This window comes from Seriola aureovittata, chromosome 10 (assembly GCF_021018895.1).
Source record: "Seriola aureovittata isolate HTS-2021-v1 ecotype China chromosome 10, ASM2101889v1, whole genome shotgun sequence".
NCBI classification, from domain to species: domain Eukaryota; kingdom Metazoa; phylum Chordata; class Actinopteri; order Carangiformes; family Carangidae; genus Seriola; species Seriola aureovittata.
The window spans coordinates 1,702,088-1,726,571 of NC_079373.1; the positions used below are offsets into that span (position 1 = coordinate 1,702,088).

Here is a 24,484-nt window from a genome sequence, read left to right on the forward strand (position 1 = left end):
TTTCTAAAATCTATACCGTCATGTAATCTGCACCTCTTGTGTCTGTATTGATCATTCTGATCCAGGGTCAGACTGGTCGGAGAGATCCCTGGTATGGATTTTCGTGGTGCAGAATTGTCTCATCAGCATCACACAGCTTTAGCTCTGTCCATGTCCTACCTTGCAGTGATGGGGTTGCTCTGAGAGGCGGGACTTGGTGAGTCATGTGACAGAGTGGAGCCTGTAGATCCAGCTGAGCCCACTGAACCAGAGTTTGCCACTGAGGTTTTACTCCCACGATGCATCACGTTGTTCCTCTGGTTCGCTGGTTTCACAGTCACTATGAGGTTGTGACTGTTGGCCACCATCATGTCTGTGACCTGGAATGACAGGTGGACAGTTGATGATGATGATGATGATGATGATGATGATGATTGACAAAGTCAGTCAATGAAAAAAAAAAAACTTTGAAGACATATCTCACTTCCTACTCTTTTCTTCTCTTTTGTTAAGTTCACTGACACTCAGCTGTCCTGACCATCAAAATGTAACAGTCTGACTGTTGAATTTTCCTGTTTCATTTATTTCATAAGATCACAACTGATATGAGGCAAACTGCCCTGATCTGACTTTAACATTCACTGTCTCACTGTTAAACATCGCTGTGTGTCAGTCCTCCACAGGGCTGATGTCAGATTTACACATAAATCCAGTATAACTACAGTTTGTAATTTACACACAAAATAAATGTGATGTGACTATTGTCAATGTTTGATGTCTCTTCATTAGGATCATCCTTGACTAAGGATCAATGATGCAGGTCATCACAAGCTTTTCTGTCTGTCTGGAAGAACAAAACATTTTAAAATAACTAGACAATGCAATTTCTGGGATTGCTGGCTGTTGAGAAAGTCTGAAGCTGAGCTTCATTGTTTGAAATACCAGCAACTGAGCTGCAACTAACTGTCTGCCTGTCTGTCTGTCTGTCTGTCTGTCTGTCTGCTTGACTGCTTTTGTGAAGTCAGTTAGAATGACAATTTGGAATTAACTGCTGAATGTTTCCCGACTAAAACTGGACTGAAACATATTTCCAGTGAAAACTTTGTGTAAATCATTGTCTTGTATTGAGTGTTGGAGCAGACTGTAGCTGGACTTTGACTATGTTCATAAAGGTGTATATTTTCTTAGAGGAGACTCATAAATAAATAGTTGTCTGTGGTGCCATAAATGTGGCATGTGCAGCGATTTAAAAAATCCTGTTTCCATCTGATTTTCTGCTCTTACTTTTGAGTGAATGGGGCAGTTGGATGTACTCCTGCAGCTTAGTTCAAATTATGTGAGTCTTTGGGCAAATTTGTCTACGTTCTGGGAAAAAATGATCTGTTAAGAGTGAGATTTGTGGCCGTGGGGAAGACGACAAGTTTTTTTCTTTTTTTACCAGTTTAACCCCTTCTCCCACTCTAGGTGTGATGTCATCCACTCTAACCTCCTCCCATAGACACTATTATAAACTCAAAATCTGTCAGACTTAAACTTAAACTTAACCGTCTTTGGACCCATTTAAGGCTCAGATGAAGTCTCTAGCTAAAAGTAAAAGAATAAATAGAAGTAAATCTGTTCACAAAAATAATATTGAGACAAATCTACCTCCATATACATGTAATCATTTCTAAGACACGAATTAGTTTTATTTAGTCTCGGCAGTGTCCACTGCAGCTAATCTGACCTCTATGTGTTCACATACTAGAATCAGAAATCTCTCTAATCCTGCCTAGCAGCTGTGGTGAAATAACTGAAACGACCAGGATCAACCTCCAGGTTAATAATATTATTATGTAACAGCTTATTCTCTTTAGGCTTCTGCCACATAACAAAACAATGCTTATAAAGAGTGTATACTGTCCATACTCTGATAGGGGAAACAGGTTTTGGATGAATCCTGTGAACATGTTTCACATCATCTCCATGAAGGTGAACTCCTGGGTATTTACCTGATCCAGAGATTTTCCCGCGACATCGATTCCGTTCACCTCGAGAATCTCGTCGTTAACTCCCAGCAGCCCCGTGCTCTCTGCCAGCCCGCCACGTACCAGACGAGATATGAACACCCCCGGAACCTGCGGGATGGAGGAGAGGCGCCAAACGTTACATCTCTCTGCAGCAGGTTTTATTTCATATCAACAAAGCCACGGGACAAACAGCAGACGACAGGTCATTGTGACATTAGGGTCAAGATTCATGACAGAGTTTAAAGACTTTTTTTTTCGTATGAATGTTTAATCCTCCACATTATACATAAGATGAACAGAAGAGCAGATGATGCTCCTCCCTTTTCTCTGTGGCTTCTTCTTGAACGGATCAGATTTTATTGGTCCAAATATAACAGGACATTATGTTACATAGAGCGATGGATCGATGGATTGATGGATCGATACTTTATTTATCCCCTAGGGGAAACTCAGGTTTGAATATATCTGATCATATTTATCATTAATTCTGTCAGCTTTAAAGGTGGAATAATGAATGATGACTAGATGGAATGAAATAACTGATCTCACCTTCTCTACACCCTGTTGTGTCACTCGCACGCTCACCCCGTCACGGATGTAGAAGCCCAGTGGCTTGTGGGTACCGTGCTTGTGCAGTCGTACGCGTCGGTGTGTCTCGGGTAAGATGTCCACGTCGATGATGGATGAGATCTGTCTGAAGTTCTGTGGCAGGCCAATCATCAGGCCCGGTTTGTTCTTTGAGTGGGTGGAGCCTGAGACGCTGGTGCGCAGTCCGGTTAAACCCAGCCCCTTTTTACGCCTCTGGAGGGAGTTGGTGGCAAAAACAACAGGTTCATCCTCTGAAAGACGACACACACAAGAACAGAGGGAAGAGTCCATTATTAAAACATGTCAGCATTTACAGTTATGGTGACACACACTGCTCTTAGTTCAGTGTACATGAAGTGATTTTACTCCTGTGCTAAAACCTTTATTTACACTATGCTGGGTAACAGAAGCTGTCTCCCAATTCAGAGGCCACATTCTTCGGAGGACGCGATCTCCCTCTTATCACCTTTGAGGAAACTGGTAACATTATAAAAGTGTGCTGGTATGTCATCCTCCTGTTGTTCTGACGGGAACTTCTCATTGTTCAGCAGACGATCGGAGCGTTTAAACTGACTAAACTGAAAGTGACATGACACACCTCGACCAGAAAGACCATGTGGCATAAAACCATAGAGCTCATTAAACTGTGGAAAGTTTTCCAACTCTAGACATGCAGTTAGACAAATTATAACCTGACTGACAGTCAAATCTGTGATGTAGAATCAGGGACACCCTTAAGTTTTCTCCTTAAGGTTTCCCTAAACTGTTCATTGAAGTATTTAAGCTTTTCTCCCTATCTTAGTCTTATACTTCAGGATCACTTAAAGTCAGTTAAACCGTTGCACTGAAATCTTAAGAACATCTTTAAGAATCTTTAAGAACATCTTTAAGAAAAATCTTGAGATGCTTTGTCCAATTGGCCCCATATTTTACAGAAGTGATCAGCTTCGTTTCTGATGAGTAGTCAGTGGGAACCCACAGCAGATGTGGCCCCTGGCAGAGGTGTGGGAGAGCTGAAGAGAGGTAGAGGAGTACACACAGACTGATGAAGGCACAGACTCACACATACTTCACATAGTTCAGCACACCAACACAGGTTTATCTATATAATCTAATCAAGTGGAACAGGACATCTGAATATTTTTCTTCTTTTCTGTTTGGAGGAACGTTCTTACAGTTCAGTCCAACAATATTATTCTGTGTGTCAGGTTTCATATCAGGACCCATCACTCTGACTGTATTATAAATATTTATAGTACAGTGTTCACATCATTTTTAATTTCACACTTCTTCCCTCTTTCCCATCTCTCTCTCTCTCTCTGCAGCTTCATCAACAATCAGCTGACAGTGGGACTTAATCATAAAGATAGAGAGAAGAAGGATGGATGTTTAATATAAGAATATCCCTGACTTCTTCTTCTCCGACACAGTCCACTACTTCAGCTCCTGAAATCCACTTTACTGTCTATTTCCACAACTGTCTGTACAACTGCATTTATTACTACTACTGCAATTACTGCTAATGCTTCATTTTTAAATGCTCCACTTGCACTGTACACTGCACTGTTTATGATGACAGTGGAAAACAAATGTAAATGTGGAAGAGATTACAGCATTTATATATCACCCAGCCACAGTGTGAGTCCCACTGAGTCAGCCTTCACTAATTTGCCTGATTGATTAAGGATTAACATCTGGTAACCTCTGGATTAATCCACACTCTGTGGATTATGACTAGCAGGGAATATGAGTGATACTGTATTTAAGATCTGCTGCTCTGAACAGACGGGATGATAGGGGTCAGACTGAGAGGCTTAAAGGAATCCTCCAATCCAGATGAGACTCAGATGTGATCTATTGATTCTGGCTGTTTGTAGTAAATCAATCTTTGACTCAGGTGGGGTTAAAAAGCAGATTTTTTACAGAGCAAACAGGATTAGCCAAGCCACACCCACAAACTGCAGGACTGAAGTGCACTTGGACCTGACTATGAAACACAATTCAAAGAATGCCTGAGCCTCTCCAGTCTGGTTTACTGTGTTCGCACTGGGCTTTAACTTTGTGCCTGTCACATGACTGAGTGACAGCTCTAAAATCACACTCTTTCTGAAGCTCTGTCAGACGGCTGATGTTTCTGTTCTGCCAGTGAACATCACCAAGCAGAGAGACTGTCCTCTGTAAACAATGACTCCATATTCACTGTGACCTCACAGTTACATTTCACCGTGAGGCGACCTCTAGTGGTCGTAGTCATTATTTCACACAGGAGACTGTTGCTTTTATCCATGATCCTTTCACAACCTTAAGCACATCTTTAATATTGTAACCATGACGATAAAGGTCTGGTACGTCTGTACACCGCTGGTACTCTCCTATGGGTCGTATCTGAAGGTGGTTAAGGTCGGAGGACTTGTTGCAGCCGCATCCTTTCTGTTTTCAGCATGTCTGGTTTCTGTTTTCGTCTGGCCTCCGTTATTAACCGGACTGTATTACGGTTTTGGCGGAATATGTTGAAGTAGACTAATCTATGACAACAGAAGCTGTTCTGGAGGCAGGTGGAGGAACAACACCCACTTCATGTTTCTACATGCTTTGTTTGTGTAGTCAGTCCTTAGTTCTCATCCTTCTATAAGCAGCAGCACTAACCAGATCACAAACCAACCTGTGAAGATTTGACAGTGTGATTTAACGAGAGCTGCTTGTCTTGCCTGAACATTACAACCAGGCCCGGCGACAGACGGCGTCCTGTGGTCCCGGGGACAATAGAAAATGTGTCCTGGATGAACAGAGATCTTCTGTGGGATGCCTCCGGAATGAATGGGATTTTATATATAAATATTTATTTATTTAGCAAATGACAAACTGAACTGAGCACTGACAAGTGACTACAACAGAGCGTGTTGTTGCGCCGTTACTATTGTTACTCGGCGTGAGACCTGAAATGTTCCTGAGCAAAACTCGGCACAACAGCGGTTCCTCTACTCCCTCAGTCACAGCTCGCTGGCAGGACCTTGCACATATGAAGCGTTCGTCAATCAACACGCAGAGTGAGACCACCTTCAATCCCAGTCTGAGGTCATTTAAGGACAAACTACAATTACTGTCTCGTGGTCGTATGCCTGGCTGTGTGTGTCTGCCCTTCACACATCAGGAGAACTGGTCATTCTATCCACTTCACACTTGGTGTGTGTATTCCTGCAGTTGGTTCATAATTTGGTGCAATTTGGAGACTTGGCATTTTTAGTATGAATAAAATTTGAATAAACTAACAACTAAAAACCACAGATGATAACAATAAAAAAACAAAACGTGTGTTTGGGACGTTTCAGGGACGGTGGTGAAAACGTTGTTCTGGAGCCCTGATAACTGTCATCAGGTCGGTTTATTTAAACTAACGCTGAACTCTGAGCTCAACCTGTCACTGTTTCACACATCAGAGACCAAGCATCAACCTCAGGGGCTGAAAACTGAAGCCAACACTGAAGAACCAAAACCTGCTAATGACCACTAGAGTCTGCCTCCAACACTGAGTCAATCCCCATAGAATCCCATATTAAAATGTCCAACTTTACAGCAGAAATAAACATGTTTACAGCCTGGTACAGGCCCTGGCCTGGCCCCTCCCTGTTTGCCTATTTTTGAATTAGCTGGGAGTTATGGGTGGAGTCAGACACTGCCAAGATGGCGACGGTGGAGCAGCTCACTCTGAGCTTCAGAAACCTGTGGGTGACGTCACAGAGGCTACATCCATCTTTATCTACAGTCTAGAGAGAGACTGTCCGGAGAAAGAGGTTACCTTCTCCTCTCACATACAAACACCTGTCATCATATCATCACAGCGTCACAGGTAACTTGATCACTATGTAAACTCCATGAAGGCCATGACATACAGGTGGACATACAAGTTCCAGAAATAAATCCAGTGAGTGTACACTGAGTTAAGATTGGTTAGTTAAACTATTACAAACTATTATTTTGAAAGTCAAAATAAAATTATACTTTAATGTGAAAGCTCCAGTGGAGGAGATGAGAAGAGGCACCATCAGAGTCAAAGTCATCCATTTTTAACATCAACACCAGCATAGATCGATGTCTGTCTGTTGTTTTCCTGTGTTGCTATGGATCTTGAGCCAAACATTTTCAGACCTCTCACCTACATTGTCAGCCTGTGCAAACTATTTGAATAAAGTAGTTCCAGCTGATGGAAAACACCTGCTGTGATGTCACTGATAGGGCGGGACCTGTCTGTTGGTGAAACAGAGAGTGCTCTGTGTTTCTGAGGCTGGACAGAGAGCAAACAATAAAAACAAAGCATGTATTCATGCGTATACTGCACACATATGAACATAAAAACATAAAATTAGCAAATGACCAGCATGTGTCATCTAACTACTAAAACATTGTTTTCTTTCAACAGAAAAACTTCTATATCAAACCTTTGATTATGGACACATCTACTGTTTCACATGCAGCCTCCAGGCTGCTCTGCGCTCAACTAAAAACTAGAATCACCTTCTCATGGTTCTTCCCTCTGTCAACCAGACAAGCTACAGGAAATACACTCACTCATTCACTCCTCCCTCCTCACTATCCAGGGAGTTATATGTAGACTATACAGTGAGCTCATCTGTAAATGAAAAAACACTTTCAGACACTGTTTCAGATGCATTGTGGGATACTATGAGTCCACTATATAGGGTATAATAATTTTCAATATACATTCGGAGAGTACTTCAAAATGGACTATATAGGGAGTAGTGAGTGAGTTCGGACACAGCCAATCTGTCCTTCCTGAGTTACAGCGTTGAATAATGACCAGAAGTGTTTTTCCAGAACATTATGATGTCACAGTCAAGTTGACCTTTGACCTTTTGGATGTAAAATGCTGTCACTTCATTTTATCCTTGCAGAAATTTGAGTTAGATGGTGTCATTAGTGTTTAAATTCTGGAGTTATAGCCAAAAACTTGATTCGAGAGGTAACAGTGACCTTTGGCCCCCAAAATCTAGTCAGTTCAACCTTGAATTCAAGTGAACGTTTAAACCAAATTTGAAGAAATTCTATCAAGTCGTGACTGAGGAATCACGTTCATGAGAATGTGACGGACAGCCTGAAAACACGAGGGACTGTCGACGCTGTGGAGACATAACAAGTGGAAGATGGAAAATGAAACTGAGGAAAAATAAGCTAAAAGGTCCACCCGGATCCAGTGATGCAAATCAAACAGGGATGAGAACAGTGAAAGTGGGAACATCCATTTCAGCCCTCAGTGCTTCCCTCTAAATCATTTCCTGTTCATATAATAACCACCAACACTCACAGTTCATGGATCGCGCCTAATAAAACATTCTGAAGGACAAATTACAGAAATGAGCAAATGCCTAAAAAGATCTAAGTTAAAGTTAAAACTATGAAAGATACATCTCTGACTCATCTAACTGTCTGGAAAAAGCACAGCCAGCTCATGAGATTCATTACTACCGCAGAGTAATAGGGCCACATTGAGGGCAAAAAATCTGAAATTTCGAGAATAAAGTCTTCTTTTTCTTCAGATATGATGATTTTATTCTCAAAATCACAACTTTATTCTCTAAATTTCAGGTTTCTTTTTTTTTTACCTCAAATTGCTCTTTATTAAGAGTGACAGCTGAGACAATTGGCCTCGATCAACCAAACTGAAAATTTCACTATTTTTCGCTTTGGGACAGATTACTTGATTATTTAAGAAAATTATTTGGCACCAATTCTTTGATAAGTAAAACTGAACAAAAAAGTGTCTGGAAAATGAGACATGAGACAGATTGTTTTTATCCAAAAATGTCCCTGCTACATCCTACGTGTTAGGTAATTATTCAAAGATTAAATTAATCCAGACAAGCTGTGTTCAGGTGAGCTGTGAAGAAGGCCTTGACTGTTTGACCCCACAGTCAAACTGCAGGATCTTCATCACACATAACACCTGACAACATAACACTGAAGGAGAGGACAAACTACATCTTCAAGTCATTACATCATCTATTAACTAATGACAATGTTTGTCTGTTTATACATGATATTAAAACAGACAGTGAGTATGACTGTTTTAACCCACCTACCTATTTCAGCCATGATAATCAAAGACCAGTATACATTTGATTTCGACGCTTCTTTCAGATGTTTGTCCATTCGCCACACAACGCTTACAAAGATCCTTTATAACAAAAGATGATCCATTAAAAGCAGCGCCAATGGTAAGAAATGCTGCACACTTCTTGTCTCCTAAGTGGGCGTGGTCATGATGCTTGTTCACGTCAAAACACAACAACACAATACAACACTAGATACAGTTTGAACACCTGATGTTTTTATCTGTTTGCTTCTATCTGATCAACCCAGTACAAGATCATATCAGTCTAATACTCTCTGTTTTCCCTCCAAAAACAGTAACAACCATAGTATTATAAAGCAAAGAAACAAGTTATATTTCAGTTTGAACTTTTAATCCATGGTTTCAACATATAGATCCCTCTAAACTTCTGTGGTTGGAAAGTGTCGGCAGCTCTCCTGCAGCAGTGAAACCAGAACCAACAGAGAGAAGAGATCTGTGCTGAGAGATCTCATCAGAGTTTGTTACTGAGACAGAGACAGGTCTCTAATAAAGTTCATTTTCTCCTGATCTGTCTGAAAAATGACATTTTAATGTCACAATGTTCTGAAGAGCTTTGGCTTGTGAGAAATGGATCCGGTATTTATTTTGGTGACTAAAGAATCACAATGTGTGATCAGGTTCACTTCTCTCATTGGAGTGAACAGACTCAGACCTGCTGCTGGTCTCCTACAGGGGAGGGAGGGGGAGAAACCCACAAGACTCAGATACAGGAAATGATTGTAAGTGCACCATCTCCTTTCTCAGCTGTCTGTGAAGCTGTCTTCTGTTCATAAGCAGCAGCCAGAGACAGTTTGACTGAGGTCTTGTCTACATCCAGTCATGGCCCACTTTGGTGGTGGATGTCAGGCTGAGATTCAGATTTATAACACTGGCCGTTTTTAGATATATATTTATGTTGTCATTTGGTATGTTTTGTTTGCACACATTATTTATATGATTTTTTTTAATGATATATGATTATATGATATATTTTTTCTTTTATTTGTATTGGCTCCATGCAGGGAGCAGGAACTGAGTGTGCACCTGTGTTGCACGGGGGCACTTTAAGTCGTAAAAGTTTCCTTCACACATGAAGTTGAAAGAAAGTTGTTTTTTGTAGTGCGTTAAGGTTTAAGTTAAAGGTGACAGATCTATTTGATCATGTGAAGCCAGCGAGGTGTTTATTTACATGCTTATGTGTCGTTGTGTGTGTTGATATTTACATTTCTGTAGTTTGTTGTAATATGAATGTGTGTCTATTTTGTACAATGTTATGTATCTAATTAGTTTGACGATGTTGCCGTTGACAGTAACAAGTGATGATGGTGGCATTAGAAGATGAATAAATCAAACAGTAACAGCGAATTCTGCTGTTGTCTATTTCCCGAAGGGAGTGACACTGATGGTTGAGGTGAATACAAACACACACACACACACACACACACACACACACACACACACACACACACACAGTGAGGCTTGTTCTTCTCTGCTGGAGACAAATACCTGACCTGCTACTCCTCATGCAGCATTCCTTCACTGTCACACAGGCTGCTTCACATATCCACCAACGCAGAGCAACATCAGTGGTAAGAGAAAACAAACTCATGCACATCCCACACACACACACCGTCTCTACGTGGAGAGTGTGTGTGTGTTTCCTGACAAGGCAGACAGGACAGAGACAGGACCTCACCGGAAAGAGCCAGACTAAAGCCTGAAGGCACAGACACTGCTAAGCCCCCTGTAAACACACACACATACGCACGCACACACACACACACACACACATGCACACACTGTAGATTGATAGAAAGATATTATAGACTTTCTCCTTCCCTAAAAGTTGAGACAAACCCTGTCCTTTAATGCTGTGATACACCCAAAATCTGATCAGCATTATAATCCATGTAAATCCTACAGACTGTCCTGTTCTTAAACGTCTGGCCTCATCATGACGGCATCATCCAAAACAAACTGCCTTTAACAGCTGTTAGACAACCCGATTTTATTCTATGTAAAATGGAGTCAATGGTTAATTTAATACAATGATTTTATTTGTTGTTGAAATGTAACAAGAGTTATGAAGAATATAAAATGAACATCAGTCAGTCCACCACGAACATGGACCAGACTTTCAGAGAAAATGCTTTTCAGTCTTGCTGCTCCTTGTGTTTTTAAGGAGCTGTTAAAGAGTCAGGTGTTGAGTTTAAACCTGAGTTTAACCTGAGTTTAACGTGAGGTTGTGTTAAGGTTATGAAGGTTTAGTAGGTTGTGAGGTTCAGGGGAGAAGGAATGATGCTGTGACGGCCCTCTGGCTCTGCCATGGCCTGTAGCGTTGCATCTTGTCCTTTGTTTTGTCACAGTGACATTGATCTTTGACCTTTTAGATATGAAATCCTTATATTCTTATAGACATTTGTGTTGTGTCATAATTTGTGTATGAATTTCTGAATTATGGTCAAAAATATCTTAGCATCACAGTGACCTTGACCTTTGACCACCAAAATCTAGTCAGGTCATCGGTCAGTCAAAGTGAATGTTTTTGCCAGATCTTATCAAATTCCCTCTGGGGGTTCCTAGTATATCACATATTTCCACCATTACTTCCTCAAACCCCGCCGTCACACTGCTGCTGGTCTCTCGTCAGCAGTCTAGGGCTGCACGATGTGCAAAAGAAATCATTATGATTATTTTGGCAGATATTGTGATTGAGATTTCAGTTGAAATGGTCATTTTTGCATTTCATTTTCACTGAAAAAATTTTTAAGAATGATGATGATTGGATTTTTGTTGGTCTTGTACCAAACAAACATGTTTAGATGTTTTGGTACATCTGGAGAATATGATTGTAGGCCAGGGCGTCTTTGTAGTTCCACTCAGCTGCCCCATCACCCACCTCCTTCATGTCCCTGACGGTCTCAGACTCTGCAGCCATTCACGCTTCCCTGGCCCCGATGCACACTGCCACTGCAGGACAGTGAGCCCCTACACTCCACCATTACCACATGGTCCAGTGGTTTGCACCTGAACCAGGTCTAAGGCTCTGGTGTACAGTTTTACCAAGCTATAATAAGAGGCTACAATGCCTGGCCTGACCATGTGTCACTCAGAAAACAGTCAGCCAATCAGAAGAGAGGCTCTGACTCTGAGCCCTCACTGACTTATTCATTGTCTGACTGTTTAATTTGATTTTATGTTGTGGCCATTTATCACATTATTACAGAACAAGGTGCAGAAGTTAAAGATCTGAAAAACCAGCTGTTATAAGTCTGTATGAGGGAGTCAGGTGAGGTGTGTGACTGAGACCACCAGTAACTAAACATCATTCACAGAATATAATGTGGACATTATCAATGTTACTGTCGGCTTCTGTTTTTGTGTCTCTCAAAAATGCATGAGTCTGTGATCTGCAGCTGTCATAAGCTGTGTGTGCGTGTGTGTGTGTGTGTGTGTGTGTGTGTGTGTGTGTGTAACAGTGACCTCACTCTGCAGTGCCCACCATCTGGAGCCCAAGGGGCTGCCATATGGCAGTTGAGTGCAGGTCCACAATAAGCCTGTGTACAGTGGAGAGACAAAGACCCGCTTCATGCTGTGAGGGCGTGGTAGTAACCCCACCCACTGACAACTTCAACTGAAAATACAATAGACATAACATTATACATACATTATATTTTTCTCACTGTTTCATTGTGCTGCAGTCTACAACAGGTAACGCATGAAGTAAGGAAGTGAGAAATCTAGACCATGACTCGGTAAAGAATACACCCCTATCGTCTTCACAGATCACAACCTAATCATACTTTAGTGTCTTTGGGTTGCTGTGTTAGTCTTAGTTCACAGAGCACACAAGTCCAGTTGGCTAAGCTGCAGTCATGAATCACATTGATTTTACTCCCCTTAAAGTTCCTCCAGACATGTTTTAAACTCTGTAAAAATCCTCTGCTATGATTCATATTTAGTTGAACATGGTTTTCACACATAGAAATTGGGTCTGAAGCTCATCTCCTCTTACTTCCTGATTGAGAAATGTGGATCAGGCCTTGTGCCTCGCCCACAACCTGCTGTCTCCAGGTGGACAGGTGAAAGAGCAGAGAGCATCAAGATGGTTAGAGGAGGAAACATCAGAGAGACTCAGCCACATGTTTGAGCCTCAGTCAGACCCAGACTCAGATGAGGAGTCTGAGACCAGAACCAGAGACTAGCAGACGGATCAGAGCGGTTAGCGCAGTTAGCATCTTTTATTTGTTTATGTAGTTTGTTAGCTTGTAACTGGCAGTGGCTGACACAGTGTTAGTGGTTGTGCTAATGCTAACTCTCTCTCTCTCTGTGCTGACAAGGTTTCAGGTTTATTTAGCCCCGCCCCCCATCCCAACAAGTTGACAGGATTGGTTCCTTAGGTTTGTGACGTATGAAACCCTGGCTGTCTGAATCTGTTCAGACTGTCATTGGTTCACTGCAGTTCAAGGTGGAAACACTCAGTCATGGTGTTGTTGTTTATTATATAAAAACATCTTATGGATGTTAACGAGGTTAAACTCTGGATTTTCATCAGAGGGTCTTTAAGTCGTTAGAAACATGGCAACTTATCAATAAACAAGTAAACATTCTAATTTGCTAGTTTGACTGTGTGTATGAAAAGGAGAAAGTGCAACCTGCTTCATGTCTATGACTGTGTGATGAGGAGCTCTCAGTCCCCCTGACCTTCACTGTAACTCCATGTTCAGTGAGAACTCTCCGTGTACAGAACATGTTTAACACCGTCCCACCCAGACCAGATGAGATATATAATCGCTCCAGCGTGTTTTGGGTCTTCCCCGGGGTCTTCTAACCAGATGCCTGAACCATCTCACCTGGCTCCGGCCCTACTCCGAGCTCCCTCTGGATGTCAGAGCTTCTCACTCTATCTCTAAGGCTGAGCCCTGACACCCTGAGGAGGAAACTCATTTCAGCTGCTTGATGTCATTCTTTCAGTCACTACACGCTATCTGGTCCCTGTATAACCACAGTCAGAGTTAAACATGTCAAACACGTTCCTGGTGAGTGTTGTCCACCACGGTTGTCCCTTATCACCGATCCTGTTTGTGATTTTCATGGACAGGCTCTCAAGAAGGAGGAGTGTGTCTGGTTTGGGAGCCTCAGAATTCCCTCTCTGCTATTTGCAGATGTTGTGGTTCTGCTGGCCTCATCAGACCGGGACCTTCACCGTGCACTGGGGCAGTTTGCAGCCAAGTGTGAAGCGCTTGAGATGAAGGTCAGCACGTCCATGGCCCACGGTTCTCTGCTGGAAAACGATGGATTGCTCTTTACAGGTTGGGATGGCTCGGGAGTTTCTGCCCCAAGCGAAGGAGTTCAAGTATCAGGTCTTGCTCAAAGTGAGGGTGGGATGGAAAGGGAGACTGAAACACATATCTGTGCAGCATTAGCAGTGAAGCAGGCATCGTACCAGACTGTTGGTGGTGAAGAGGGAGCTCTCGATTTACCAGTTGATCTTCGTTGTGACCCTCATCAATGGTCATGAGCTCTGGGTAGTGGGTAGTACTAATACTATAATTGTCTAATACATTAGTGCTGAAGTCACTGTTACTTAAACGTTTCACTTACCGCACACTTCAGTTTATATATTGTATTTACAAACTAATCGTTCCCCTCAGGTTAGTAATGAACTGAAATATAATTTCTCTAATGTGTATTTCAGTTGCTCCTCAACACGCCTCCTCTCCCCTGCCGCTCCAGTCACAGCAGTGAACATATGCTGTTGTGCCAAAGCTCTACAGACAACGTTAACATTATGTCACTGCTTTGACTGTATCAGTTCATTAGCTGAGTTACTGTGATGGCAGGGTTTCAGGACAGAAGGCAGAAGAAGTGAAAACCTCTCTCTCTCTCTCTCTCTATCCAGCTCTGTGATTCTCCCCGTCTTTCCCTCCGCCTCCCTCCATCCCTGCATATCGCTGCTTGTGTATGAATATTTGATTTCCTCCTCCTATCTTCATGTTATGCACAGATATTTTCAGCCATCTATAGTCAGCTCTCCATCCGAAATGTAGAGATCTCAGTCAGAGGGCCGGGGGAGCTTTATATAAATACATTCCTACACACATTTACAGACATAAGCATGTCGGCAGCCACAGCAGTGTTTCACTGTGTTTATTTGTGTATGTCTGTGTGTTGGTGTTATTTCTGGAAAGTCATTTCTATGGCACCCTCTGGCAGGAAGAAGATAAAACCATCCCTTGTCTTCATCCCCCCGCTCCCTCTGCCTGCTCTCTTCCAATCTCTCTTTCTCAATCTTTCATTTTCTTCTCCCTCTTTCTCTCTCTCTTTCTCAATCTTTCACTTTCTTCTCCCTCTCTCTCTCTTTCTCTCTCACACACACACACAGACACACACACACACGCACACCGGGCTCTGGCGTACAGATATGTCAGCTTCTCTTTTAACAGCATCACAAAGCTCATAGTCTGAACCTGGATGCAGAACTAATCTGCCATTGGCTGAGCTGCTGAGGACCTGATAAAAATACTCACCAGCTACATCATGTCATTATTTCACCAAACATAACTGCATTAGTTTAAAGTCTGCAAATTCATCTTTAGATTATCAACTGTAAACATTATGTCAGTCAGATAAACTATATCTTATCTTCAATACCACCAACATCAGTAGTTTCACAACTGTAATTTATACAAAGCTACTTTTACCACTCAGTAATACTACAACTACCACTGCAGTACACTTACAGGTTGTTACTACGGCTACCACTGTAGTTCTGCAGAAGAACTGTTACTACAGCTACCACTGTAGTTCTGCAGAACTGTTACTACAGCTACCACTGTAGTTCTGCAGGCTGTTACCATGGCTACCACTGTAGTTCTGCAGAAGAACGGTTACTTCAGCTGCCACTGTAGTTCTGCAGAACTGTTACTACAGCTACCACTGTAGTTCTGCAGGCTGTTACCATGGCTACCATTGTAGTTCTGCAGGTTGTCACCACAGCTACCACTGTAGTTCTGGTACCATAAGTAAAAGATATATTGATTACTATAAGTTCTTCTCAGGTTCAAAAACTCACAAACTTCATTATTATTATGTGTGAATTCTGATTCCGCTTTCAAACTATTATTATCAAAATCTTTTTATTTCTCTTTCTTCCGTACCTTTTGCACTAACTACTTACACACTTTCAGCCACAGAAACCATTCAATTATCAAAATGATCAGCATTTTTTCTACTATTCATAATTGTTTTTAAATATTCAGCTTTTTCTGGAAAAGTTTTTGCCATTCAAATGAATAGACTGAATGTTCAAATCATCAAAAACCTTCTCTTCTTTGAAATTCAACTACTTCTGCATACTTTCATCTTGAGACTTCATTTCATCTTTAAACAAAAAAGTTTTTGATTTATCTCAGTTTAAGGATTTTTTGACACAGCTGTTCTGCTTTTATAAAATCTTTTCTAAACTTTTAGCTCTTCAGTTCTTTCACTTGTCACAGACAGTTTCTACAAGACATGGTAGATATATTTGTGCTCTATACACAGTCTGACTCCTGAAACAACAGGACGTACAGTTTTTGAACTGTCGGCCGTAAGTGACCTATTTTCTTAAACTCGCTCTATTTTCCAAATTTTTGACTCTAGTAACATGAAAACCACACAGGCGTGTGCAGGAAGCTCTTGTGGCACTGAAGGTGTAAACAGTTTGCTGATATGAGGTACATTTTTTTATTGAATAGCAGGAGTTTGAGCGGTGCACTGATCTAAACTCTCACTAAGGTCGGTGTCAGAGGAAGGGACACTGATAGCATCACCATGGCAACCAGCTACACAAAGCTGATGAACATGCTCCTTAACTTCTTCGATCTCTGTGATGTTTAGAAACACAACCAAACAATCTCTCTCTCTCTCACTCACACATATATTGACAGAAACACACATTGACAGACACACACACATGCATGGACACACGCACACGCACGCACGCACACACACACACACACACAGAGGCAGTGAGTGGAGCTGATATGATTGATGAAGTCTTTTAGAGTAAGATAATCCCACCCAGTAGCAAATGGCTCAAAACACCAGATGGGCCGCTATCACTTTCACTTTCTCTCTCTCTCTCTCTCGCGCTCTCTGTCTCTCTCTCAGTCCATTTTACCTGTTTTGTTTAACAAAAGATATAGTTTGATATTCTCCTAATCACATTAATGACACAACTGCTCATTTTAATGGTAAATAATGGATCAATTACTACAGTTACAGTAAACTAGAGTTATTCACTAACAAACCTGAACCATGAATGTTCTGCTGTGCTGAGGGTTGTAGAGCTTTCAGCACATATTTGTTTATTGCTCTGTGACCTTCATTAACCCTGCCCTCAACACCAACTGTAGTGTAGCTGTAGAAACATAAACCATTATGAAACTTGTGAGGATGGTGTGGGTCCAGCAGTCTCAGTTTAAGATGAACAGGTAAAGATAATTTGGCTCATTACAAGGGCTGTTATAATGTCATTTTACTTGTGTATAGTGAAAGTGATTTGACAATGAGTATCAGCTACTACTGCAGCAGATAACAGCCTCTTTCCTTCTATGAAAACTTAACGTTAATGGAAATCTTCGTCATTTAGTTTCATAGGTCTATATATGCAATTGCTTACCACTAATGAGTGGAGAGACTGGTGTTGCCACAGTAGCTGATACCAAACAATTCTCAGACAGAACCATACAGGTGTAGAGCTGCTAGAGCCACTGGAACGATACTCCGCTAAGTGATGAAGTAAAATATCCGCAGGTCACAGAATCCAGTTGAAATTTAAAAAGCACAGACATTTTTTTTTTTTTTAAAACACTTGAAGATTGGATCATCACTAAATTGTTTGTCATGCAAGAGAGCTAATAAAAACAAAGGAAAGATGTCATTTTGATATTTAAGGTGTATCAACTGATTTCCAAATGTCAGTCATGCATTGAGCAACATTCAAGAAAACATTCCACCTTAAAAGTGTTTGGTAGCTGCTGGTAGCCTCCGAGCTGATCAGTGAATTATATGGTTCATTAGTAAACACGCATGACCGAGTCAGTCTGTTACACTGGGACAGCTGGTGCTCCTGGAAATGAAAGCTAGCTTAGCTACAGCCTACTCTGTTAGCTTAGCTTGACCTCTGCCTGCATTGCAGCTTTTCCTTTGAATGGATGTTTCCAATGTGGCTTCACTTGCTCGACACAAGTCAGTAAATGAAATCAGTGAAAACACAAACTACTTGTGTTGATTCACCTGCTGCTTAATGCTACGCTAACTCCGACCTGCTACATCCAAGGTATGGTCTAATATTACTGAGCTGGATGTTCGTCTGATGCTGCGTCATATTATCAACATGATCAAACTGCTCATAAAGTCAGTCTAACATCTGATCAAATAGCACTGCACCTCTGGAGAGAACTCAGTGTAATAAATACTCACGCTGCTGTCTCATCGTTTCGATATCAGACAGCACCAGGATGTTTTATTTTGAGAAGCTCATTCACAGCCGTTGTGCTGCTGTGGTCGCCCATTAAAATTTTTACAAACTGTGCAGAGCACTGGGTTTGACAGGTTTGGCATAAAGTTTCATTTTCAACATGTCCAGGTGTGTGAGACACCATGATGAGCGGGGATGAATATAAACCGTGTGACACATCAACGCTTTCGACATATTTACATGATCGATTACATCAACATCGTTGTTTCCTTGTGGTCTGGTATCATCATGCTTTGCAGTCTGGTATTAAAGGAGTTGGAGACCACTGACTGAATATGCTGTATCATTTCATAATATGTGAATCATGTCTTTTGAAATGATTTACAGCTGTAAAATATGAAAAATGAATGTATTGTACTGCTAAAGGCTAATGTTAGCTGGCTCTGTGAGTTGGTGCAAAAAATTTATAAAGAATATTAATGAGTTCTGTGGCACATGAGGGATGTTTCTGAAACAAAATAAACTCCTCTTCCTGTCTTCCATCCTGTGTACATCCATCCCTCCATCCATCCATCCATCCATCCATCCATCCATCCATCCATCTCTCTGCATGCTTAGTTCCTCCATTATGGATTATGGGACTCATTATTGTATACAACACTACTGCATTGTTGTGTCCCAGAGCACCTTCTCTTGCTGTGTCTCTGCATAATTCATGATGTAATGACGCTTATCTGCTGCTTAGCAAGCCACAATTGTTGTTCAGAATCACAGACAGCTGCTAGTTTAATCAGATTAACTGAGTGGTCTGGGAGAGAGAAGAGAGGAAGGAGAGAGAGAAGAAAGGAAGGGGAGAGAAGAGAGGAAGGGATGCTGGGACAGGAAGATACAGGATAAACAAGATAAAATCAACATATACTGTACACCTGTGTTTAACACGCTGTCTAGCAGGAGCTTTATTTGATCTTATTCAGAAGTACAATCTCTAACATAAAACCCAAACTGCATCAGGAATAATGTCGTAATTTAATCTCCACTGTACTTGAGAAGCTCGCCTGCCCCTCATTAGAAAGGATTGGGCCATGAGTTGGCTGGGCCAGAAATCTACTCACCCAATCACTTTATTTTTTTTCAAGTGCAGCCCTGTTTATTCACCATCTCCACGTGACTGTGGAGACTCGAACAGGATTCATGCAGCAGGCTCAGGCTACATGAACACATGATATCACGGTGATGATACAATTTGTTCAAATTCAGCTTTCTTTTTTTTTTTATATATATATATATATATACATTCAGTTCTATAGAAGTGTGTGTGTGTGTGTGTGTGTGTGTGTGTGTGTGTGTGTGTGTGTGTGTGTAGATCTATGCATCAAAACATCATTAACTTCTGTGCCTATGGAGGACCAGGAAAAGTAATAAAGCATTTTCTTAATTTCATATTTTAATAGCCATCTTGGCAGTGTCTGACTCCGCCCCTAACTCCCAGCTAATCCAAAAATGTGTGAGGTGATACAGTCTGTGTCTCTGAGTGGGAAATGGTGTACACATGGTTTCTGTGTGTATGTATCATATATTCATCATGGCCCCTGAACTGTTCTGTAACCATGGACCACCATAAAACATCACATGTATCCTCTATTCAAGTACACGGGTTTCTGTTATAGATAGATTACTGTGTGTCATATACAGTATACTTTAACATGAATGTAAAACGAACAAAAGATTTTTCTTGAAATGATGATAAAGTATTGCACCATGAACCCACACTGTCAATCAGCACAGCTCACTGTGGAAGAAAACACAGTGTGGTTGATTTTCTGTTACTACAATCAATCCACTGGTTTCTGTGTGTCCTGTCACAGCCCTTAACAAAACTCTGGAACTCTTGGACAGTTGCCAAGAAAGAAAAATGTTTAAAAGGAAGTCTCAGCATCTACAGTTCTGTGATGAAGACCATGTAATATGTTCAAAAGCCTTGGTTCAAGTGATTAAGTGGACCTTTAGTTAAGACTGTGTTGTTGTTTCTGAGCTCAAGAGTAAAATCCTGACGTCATCCAGGTCTGTGCATGTGACAGTGTGTGTGTTTCCTCTCTCTCTAATGAAGGAGACAGAACAAAATATCCACACACTCCACCAAGAGACAACTGTGTGAAAACAGCAGGGAGAGCATCATCAGGTGCTGCTGTGTATGAAGAATACACCATGTTTGATGTGGAGAACAAACAGCCTCCCTGCAGCTGTGCACAGCCTCTGGCTCACACACACACACGCACACACACACACACACACACCAGCAGAAACAAGGACAGTAAACAGGCTCTGTGTTCATGTCATACGTGTTAGTGGTGAACAGAGTTAGTTGCAGGGCTTCAGACTGTCGCTCAGTCAGTCCCGTTTCCTCTTACCTTTCTTGGTGATGATAATGCGGAGCAGTGGGTTGGCCGACGACACGGCTTTGTGGAAGTTGTCGTCATTGTTGATTGGAAGTAGGTCTCCGTGGACATCGGCGTATCCCAGCAGCACGTCGATGCCGGGGATGTGGTGGATGGTCTGGAGGAGGCGGTAGAACTCCTGGAAGCCACCGGGGCCATTCCTCTTCAAGGCGAAGCGACGGTACTCTGCCTCAAACTGCAGGAGATGAACAACACAATCATCAGCTGAGGGCTGCTGCCACCACTAACATACAGAGACATACAGTCATGTGACATGGCAGTAATGTGATGTACTCTGTCTCCTATACATGATCTGTTATAGAACAGGAAGTTCCTCTTTGTAGTTTATCTCCCTCTTTTCTCACCTCCACCTCTCCAGACATGTGAAGGTGAGAGCCCATCAAGTTATGATGATGGGGAAATGTATGAATATGAACATGCCTGTCATTCAAATACGTGGTGTCCTGCTGGTTTATGGTCACACTGGGACAACTTGAAAGTTGAAGTCATTCAAAATTGTTCAAAATGATTACTTCATGTTGATACATTATATTGTTATGTAATATAATAATGTAAATTAAAGTATTATAACGTGTTTAGAATTTTATATTATGTAAATAATACATACTATTCTGTCGTTACACCACCACACTATGGTCATTTTATTCTACACTATTTTATATTATATCTTATTACATTTTATAACATCGTATTAGCAATTTTTTAATTAAATTGACAGGATATCATATCAATTATTATTATTATTTCAATTATTTTATTTTATTACATTCTCCATGTGATTATATTTCTATTCAATTTTAAACATTTAATTTACAACATGAATGTTGTGTCGACCTTTGACCTTTTGTTTATATAATGTCATCACTTCACTTTATCCTTACAGACATTGGAGCTAAATTGTGTCATAATTAGTGTATGAATTTTTGCGTTATAGCCAAAAACATGCTTGTCATGGATGTCACACGGACATTTGACCTTTAACCACCAAATTCTAATCAGTTTGTCTTTGAGTCCAAGTGACTTATTTGTGCCAAATTTGAATAAAATCCAGTGAATGAGATCACAGCTCTCGGCAGATATCTGATGCTTTCAGTACTTGACACTTTTCGACAAGCTGCTCTGGTTTAGTTCCTGCACCAGGAATCTTCTGTCTACTCAGAGTCAATAACAGATTATCATGTGTATCAAGCTGCTGGGCTTATGCAAGAACATGTTTGTCTTTTAAGAAAAAGAAAATTGTGTGCTTTACTGAAGCATGGAGTTTCAGAGGCTGTTGAGCCTCACATTCCCACAGAGGACATGTCTTCAGACCATGAAACATCTTCATTGGGAGATAAATACATGATTAGTCTATCAAAGAGTTTTACTTCCTAGTCTATAATTTCACTGAGGTCAGTCAGCCTCCATTAGCAGATAACATCCAGGTGGCTGTAACTATCCCAATGTCTTACAAAGCACTGATTCTACCTACTGTACTTTTTATGTTTTTACCACCAGGCCGTACTCACTGTGGTGAGCTTCAACATTTTCCAGGAGGTTTTCAGTAAAACAGGAAGTAAGTGAACCTGCTCACACACAGTGACACCAGGGCCTGAAGCATGCTGCTGCCACAGCCCTCATTTCTAACATTTTAAAAGTATCTCCTCTTGACACATGATCATTTGCTCCACAGCTACACTGTGAGTGTAGCAGGGTTACAGGTCTGAGTCACTGAGAGCTGCTGGCAAAAGCAGGGTGTAAGAGATATACTACAGTGCACACCAGTAATTAAACACTGGGGATACTAGAGTTAAATGGTTTATTGCAGGGTTATGTAATGATGTAAATGGATTATCAAGACTGTTGCTTAAACTCAGTGTTGGTCTGCGTCACTGTGCAGAGTAAATGGAGCCATGCTACAATGGATCAGCAGCAACCTGTGTAATTCAGATTATGATGAAATCCACCAATCAGCTTATTGTGGATATGAATCACCACTGTGATTGGCTGCTGGTCAATTCTTTATTAACATTAAAATGTAAACAGTCACATGACAGGCACTGTCCTTACACTTCAGGAAGTTGTGGGAAAATCAATGTGGTAGAAACTGTTGCCACAGATGTAAGTCTTAGATTGAGCAGGACGACGGTGCGGCTCCACTGTTTCCAACATGGTAAAGGAGCAGCACTCGCACTAGAATAGTCTTCATATTTAATATGGAGCAAACAACGAACATGTTTCAGCTATAAGCATCATCAGCGTAACAAACAGTGCTAAAACAGACAATTATATATATATCATCTGTATATCATATCACATCTGTACACATCTTTTCTCTGTGTATGCAATTTGAAACATTGTGTATGCTTCTTGGATATTGTATGGTTTTTATTGTAAGTTGTGCTCACTGTTTCTTATTGTGCAGCAGTGAGAGGGTGAGGAACAGGAGAAAAAAACACTATATATATATATATATATATATATATATACATACACTGTTGCCCATAAAGTTGGAATAATCTTGTTTTCAGACACAATCCTCTGTTTATTCCTATTTAAATGCATCAGTAATCACTTTGACCAGGTGCAATGATTACATTATGTGTCCCAATCACCCAGGTGAAATAAATTTATGCATAACATTTGTTTGGCACTAAAAAAATATTATTATTATTTTTTTCCAACTTTATGAGCAACAGTGTATATATATATATATATATATATAATATATATATATATATATATATATATAGAGTCTTTTTTTTCTCTTGTTTCTTACAGTGATGATGCTTATACCTAAAACGTGTTTGCTGTCTGCCCCAAATTAAATATCAAGACTATTCAAATGAGAGTATCGGCATTTCCTTTACCTTGTTGATTCTACTACGACCGTGCACCTGATGCAGTTTCCTACTCAAGATTTGGAGTCGTGTGCTGCCAATGTTTTTCTGTTTCCAAAATATTTCCTTCAGCCACCTGAGAAACAGGATTACTCTTAAATGAAAAGATTACAGTTTACAGGTGTGAAAAAGACTCACAAATAAACCTGAGCCAGACAGACAGGGAGGCTGCAGCAGCTGGTGCAGGTGGAGATACTGACGGAGCGACTGATGTCTCACTACAACCCTGAGCTAAATACAGCCTGCAGTGATTTCACACTTCATTATTCATCAGCTCTGCTGTTATAAAGATGAATCATTGATAATTATTGATAATTACTGCTCTCATTGATAATTATTGATAATTACTGCTCTATTTGTGTGCAAATTGTGTAAACATATATATATATATATATATATAAATAGATGTGAGTATATGAAGTCGTGTCTGTGTCTGAGGCAGAACGTGTTATAAAAGCCTCAGTGAATTTGCTCCACACTGACACTGTGTTATATCACTTACAATACAAGTACAAATAATTTACTGATGAACCATGAAACTGATGACAGTTTAACACACCATCTTCATAAACACCAACACACATAGACTAACACACGACACCACACAATGAGGAATGAGCATGGAGCACATGATTTTTGCACTATTAGTAAAAATGGAATGATTATAACAATAATATAATTACCGGTATATATTTAATATAAAACATACACACAGCTTCCTGCAGTGTTTTCCACTGCCCTTAGTGGGCTTGAAGTTGTTTGTATAACATCATGTTCTATTATTAGTGTCTAATCTGTTCTATGTTATTTTACATATTAATGTAAACATATATGTAAGTGATGCTGTTTGTTGTAAATCTCACCAGTCAAATTCACAACATAGAATAACATCAGCAGAGATGTTCTCATGATGTCTGATCCATCAGGGGATATTTTAATGGATCAGTATTGGCCGATATAAACCTGATCAAACAGTGTAT

At 40.7% G+C, this 24,484-nt stretch overlaps 1 protein-coding gene across 1 annotated transcript in view; it reads right to left on the reverse strand.

Annotated features, from left to right (window-relative positions):
- pard6a (par-6 family cell polarity regulator alpha) overlaps positions 1 to 24,484 on the reverse strand; it is a 35,777-nt gene that overhangs the window by 6,506 nt on the left and 4,787 nt on the right. The window contains exons 2-5 of the mRNA XM_056387851.1: positions 20,578 to 20,800; positions 2,538 to 2,827; positions 1,971 to 2,096; positions 160 to 359 (exon numbers count right to left, since the gene is read on the reverse strand). Of these exons, the coding sequence (XP_056243826.1) occupies positions 160 to 359; positions 1,971 to 2,096; positions 2,538 to 2,827; positions 20,578 to 20,800 (839 nt within the window). The remainder of the gene's footprint in view (positions 1 to 159; positions 360 to 1,970; positions 2,097 to 2,537; positions 2,828 to 20,577; positions 20,801 to 24,484) is intronic.